The sequence below is a fragment of the Penaeus vannamei genome, chromosome 23 (assembly GCF_042767895.1).
Source record: "Penaeus vannamei isolate JL-2024 chromosome 23, ASM4276789v1, whole genome shotgun sequence".
Lineage (NCBI taxonomy): Eukaryota > Metazoa > Arthropoda > Malacostraca > Decapoda > Penaeidae > Penaeus > Penaeus vannamei.
Genome location: NC_091571.1, coordinates 27,547,915 through 27,552,914, shown reverse-complemented (window position 1 = coordinate 27,552,914; position 5,000 = coordinate 27,547,915). Strand labels below are relative to the sequence as shown.

General features: G+C 41.6%; 1 protein-coding gene across 16 annotated transcripts in view; it reads left to right on the top strand.

Annotated features, from left to right (window-relative positions):
- hyd (E3 ubiquitin-protein ligase hyd) overlaps positions 1-5,000 on the top strand; it is a 44,505-nt gene that overhangs the window by 15,255 nt on the left and 24,250 nt on the right. For 14 of the 16 annotated variants that reach the window (XM_070137833.1, XM_070137828.1, XM_027374479.2 and 11 more), the window contains exons 14-23: positions 142-296; positions 413-692; positions 852-1,794; positions 1,953-2,238; positions 2,365-2,520; positions 2,638-2,763; positions 2,975-3,121; positions 3,246-3,486; positions 3,653-4,487; positions 4,638-4,963. In XM_070137833.1, coding sequence (XP_069993934.1) covers positions 142-296; positions 413-692; positions 852-1,794; positions 1,953-2,238; positions 2,365-2,520; positions 2,638-2,763; positions 2,975-3,121; positions 3,246-3,486; positions 3,653-4,487; positions 4,638-4,963 — 3,495 coding nt within the window. The remainder of the gene's footprint in view (positions 1-141; positions 297-412; positions 693-851; positions 1,795-1,952; positions 2,239-2,364; positions 2,521-2,637; positions 2,764-2,974; positions 3,122-3,245; positions 3,487-3,652; positions 4,488-4,637; positions 4,964-5,000) is intronic. The other 2 variants (XM_070137835.1, XM_070137825.1) reach the window with 1 other exon arrangement.

The following is a 5,000-nucleotide window of genomic DNA, read 5'->3' as shown; positions in this document are numbered from 1 at the left end:
GTAATCATAGTAGCATACTAAATTTTTTGTCTCCTTAATTTGAGTTTGTGTTTCTTTACATATACATACACACAGATGTCTAACAGTCACATGTATTTAAGATTATTACTATCATTATTATTATTATTTTTTTATCCCCAGGCATTCACGCCATTGTCAGGAATGGCAGTCGCTTGACATATGTCATATACAATCTCAGCTCTGGGAAATCAGAGCAGGAATGTGTATTTCCAACTGAGAGCACAGCATTCATGGGATCAGAACCATCTGCCATATCACTTACTATTAATGGAGAGGTTTGTTGAGACAAGACTGCGATTGTTTTCCTTGGATGGAAAAGTTGAAAGATTTTGTTGAAATAATGTACAGAGTTGGATGTTCAATAATACAAAAGTGATTAAACATTTCACAGAGTGAAAACGTTGGTGTGCTTCGTGATGGTAATAGTACCATCTACCCTCTGAGCAAAGATTGTGTTGACTCCATCAAAGACCCTCACTGGCCTGATCTACCTCCAGTGTCATGCTTAGGTGTAGCCACACATTTCTTGCATGGGGCTGGTGCTCACCAGAAGAACCATGTTGCATTACTGGTGCTGGCACTCAAGACACAAACTCTGATGCCAAAAATCCTGCGATGTGATCCAGAAGGTGTTAGGCAGGTCTTGGCTCTCATTGAAAGTGACAATGGAGGTAATGCAGATGTATATTTGTAATGGTATTGTTATTTTATGTAATTTTGAATTATTACTATTTATTGGAAGTTAAGGTTAATAGATACAATTTTCATGCCATAAAATTGTAAGGATAGAATTTCCTTTGGGTTTAATCAAAACTTTTCTCTATCACTAGCTGGTATGACAAGTTTAACAACAGAGGGAATAGTAGAAGAAAAGTGTGACGGAAACCGCAACATCCTGCATGCATGTATATCTACTTGCTGTCCAGTTACAAGCAAAGAGACCGAAGGGGAATCTGTATTAGAGAAAGATCCTATTTTGGGTAGCTTTGCTTGGCCCCCTAGCTCATCTGACACCCTCAGTGACACAGCTAGTGCTGCAGGGCCAGAGGATGACCTCATGACCCCATCTTCCTCCAAAACCACACCAGGGCCAAGCATGCCCAACCTAGGAACATCAGACCCTGCAGAGCGTAAATCTTATTCTCTCACTATCCTGAGAACCATCTGTGACAGCCCTGCACTAACACCACACTTGAGGAACCTGCTCATTGCTCGTGACTCAAACGGCTTTACTCCCTTCATGCTGGCTGTCTCTGGTCGGGCGTATCAGGCAGCCCTCATCCTTTTTGATGTCATTCACAGGGTGGCACATGATAGTGCTCTTGATGCTGAGAGCGAAAGACGTGCTGTCATGCAAATGATATTCCCAAGGGGCAGTAACCCAGATGACTCGCCGCTTCATGTCCTGTGCTATAATGATACCTGCTCCTTCACTTGGACAGGAGCAGAGCATATTAATCAAGACATATTTGAGTGTCGCACCTGTGGCCTTGTTGGCTCCTTGTGTTGCTGTACAGAATGTGCAAGAGTGTGCCATAAAGGGCATGACTGTAAGCTCAAGAAAACTTCACCAACAGCGTATTGTGATTGCTGGGAAAAATGTAAATGCAAAGCTCTGAAGTCTGGCCATCAGACTGCACGATTTGACCTTTTGTCAAGGCTCATCACAGAGACTGATCTAGTGAACATATCCAATGGTAGAGGTGAAAACCTTCTCCTGTTCTTGGTACAAACTGTTGGGCGGCAAGTCACTGAACAGAAGCAGTGGTCTAGGTTAGTACACTGCTGACTTATTTGCATATTGGTAAAATGATATTATAACAAATCTTCCAAACATTAACTATATAATTAATGATATGTATTATAAACAGATTATAAACAGTAATATTAATTATTTAAGTTAAAGTAAATTAAATCATGATTTGTTTCAGGTGTCGTTCGTCGTCATCATCATCTACTCGTAAGAATACGCTGTCAGATGTAGTCAACATGGAGGTACCTGACCATGATTTAGAACCACCCAAGTTCAGCCGAAGAGCACTTGAACGTTTGCTGAATGACTGGGCAGCTGTGAGAGCCATGATCATGACGGGTCATAAGGAAGAAAGTCCTCCTTCGTCTGCATCCACTGATGATATTAATTTCATGCAGTTTCAAGGTCATACAACCCACCTGGACAAATTTACGTATTGCTTGCTTGTGAAGTTAGCAACTCAGGTAAGTAGAAATAGGAATTGGGCAACTGCTGGAACTCTGACATACTGTATAAACTTTGAAAATGTTGTGGTGACTTTATATCCTTTTTGTAATCACTTGTTCAGCTGTTATGAATAACCTTTCCAGGTTGAGCCTAGGAATCTCAAGCTGAAGCACCTAATTAATAGTGACGATGATGAACGAAAGATGATTGCTGACACAATGGTGACTGCTCTCATTAACACATTGATCAGAGAGCTGCACAATGACACAGTTCCTGGAAGAAAGCAGGAAGCAGAAAAGGTGAATTAAGAGACTCATAATTTTGAGTAACATGTAAGAAATCTATCTGAAAAAATTACCAATTACTATTTCCATTTCTGTAACTCCATGTTAAAGTCATTTCATGTATTATTTCAGGTGGCCAGGAGGTTTATTGCATCAGTGGTTAGGATCTTTGTTATTTTAGCCATTGAAATGATGCCTAATGCTGGGAAAAAGAAGCCAGGCAGCTCCTACACGCAGTCCCTTGCTAAATGTATCAAAGTAAGAATAAGCATATATTACTTAGGTGTTTGAGATTTTCTCTTGTTGATTTTTCATAATATTATGTAGATGATGGTTTGGTTTTCTTGTTTCTTATTGTTGAGTAGTCATTAAAGCACAAAGTATTGGATATATTACTTGTAGAAAAAAAAAATCCTAAAAAGATTAAATCTGTAGCTTTATCCTAATTTTGAAATATCTCTTAACACAGGTATTTGAGTCCATCATTCCAGTGGCTGTGACAGAACTATGTGATGCTGCAGATGCCCTTATGTTGCCTGTACGGCTCAACTATGTCAAGCCGACTGCACCTTTTCCACTCACGTCAACCCATGTAGATGGCAATCATGGCTGCAAGGTATTTAGAAAATGTGTGTGTACCAAGTGCAGAGATGCTAAATAGTGTAATTGTAGTAGTACAGATTATTAGAAAGTAACTGTTATACTGTAGTCTTTCCCAATTAACAATGCCTCTATGACAGGAGATGTTTGAAGTGGAACCCCTTCAGTGGCAACAGCATAGAATGGGTGGTGAACCATTATCTTCAGCTGGAGGAAATAGTGTGTCCAGAGGAGCTGGTGGAAGTGGTGGAGGGGAAGAGGAGGAGGAGGCTGGGGAGGAAGAAGTAGCTCCACTCCCAGGCCCAGCCCCAGGGACAAGACCAAGGAGGGCTCGACCAGATCACATTCTCCCTCCCCAGGTGGATGACCATGATAATGAAGGTGAGGGTTTTTCTTGCTTTTTAATGTTTTACAATTTTCAAGAAAAAAATTCTCATTTATTTCTATTGTTACATTAGCTTCAACATTAGCTTAGTTTTTTCATTAATATTTATATATATTTTTCTTTTTACAACTGATGGTTGTAATTATACTATTGTTTATGCAGGGGGAAGTGAACGTGATGATGCTAATGAGCGTTCAGAGCAAGAAGGAGACGGAGGAGCAGAAGTAGAGGGTGGAGAATCAGACATGGAATTGGACTTGTTAGCAGAGTCAGACAGTGACAGTGATGATAACCAGTCTGCTGTAGATAATACATCAACTCAACGATCAGTTCAGACTGGTGCCACTGCTGGGAGTGATGGAGAGGATGATTCTGGTGAGTCTTCTCCAGGTGAAGATGAAGATGATGAGAGTGAAGCAGCTGAAACGGATGAATTTGATTCCGGTGAACTCTTTTCTGATGAGCAGTTAGAAAGGCGAGTTAACACTTCCTCTACTGCTCGTAATATTGCACCTCACAATCTGCAGTGGGCTGTGAGGAATCCCCGTGATAGTACCTCACGTTCTGGAGGAACAACTGGAGGCCCTACAGCCACAGGTACCTCCAACCCTACCTCTAGTGGCTTAATATACATTGATCCAACTTCACTCAGGCATGGACCTACATCCACATCAACAGTTACACCATCCTCCCATGAGCCTGTTAGTCTGGCTACTACTAACAATACTCTTGCAAGGGCTTTTACAATTGTGATTAGGCAGATGAGCTCTCTTTTGAGTTTGGCCTGTGACGTGGTAAGAGATGGAGGCCTCACCTCTAGAGGTCCTGCTGGAAGTGGAGGTGGTGTTCCTGGCAGCAGCAGTAGTGCCACTGCCACCACTCAGATGTGCCTCACACCGACCATTATTGCAGCTCTTCTTAAGCAGGTTGATGCTCGCCTTCGTCCCACTTGGGATTGGCTGATGAGCCTCATGGATTCAACAGAGTCCCAGCTAAGGTGAGAATGAAAGAATTTCTCTTCTTTTCTCTTTTTAGATTGTTCCAGTTTTGTTAAAATAAATATCACATTATTTTTCATATTAGGATTAGTGGAGGCTGTTAGGTGCATTAATGACCAAGTCTTATTTTTTGGATTCCCCTTTTGTAGATTTGGAAGAGAATTGAACCAACTCATTGAAGGAAGTGGAAGCAGCAGCACACCACCAACAGCACCACCAGCAGGAGTATCCCAGACACGCCCCCGTGAAAGAAGTGCGGGAAGAACTGGCCTTCCATTTATACGAGATCCATTGATTAGTCCACTTTCAAGGTACCAGAGTGCTAGGCGTGGAGCAAGAACCACCAATACAACAGCTGATCCACAGAATGCTCGAAGGGATACTCTCTCCTATGTGGTCTCTCTTCTGCGAGCCCATAAGAATGAACACTGTGACACACTACCAGATATAGATGTTGGATCTCTGAAACATATTGGTAAGATATTATCATATCTCATTATCTTCAAAAGAGA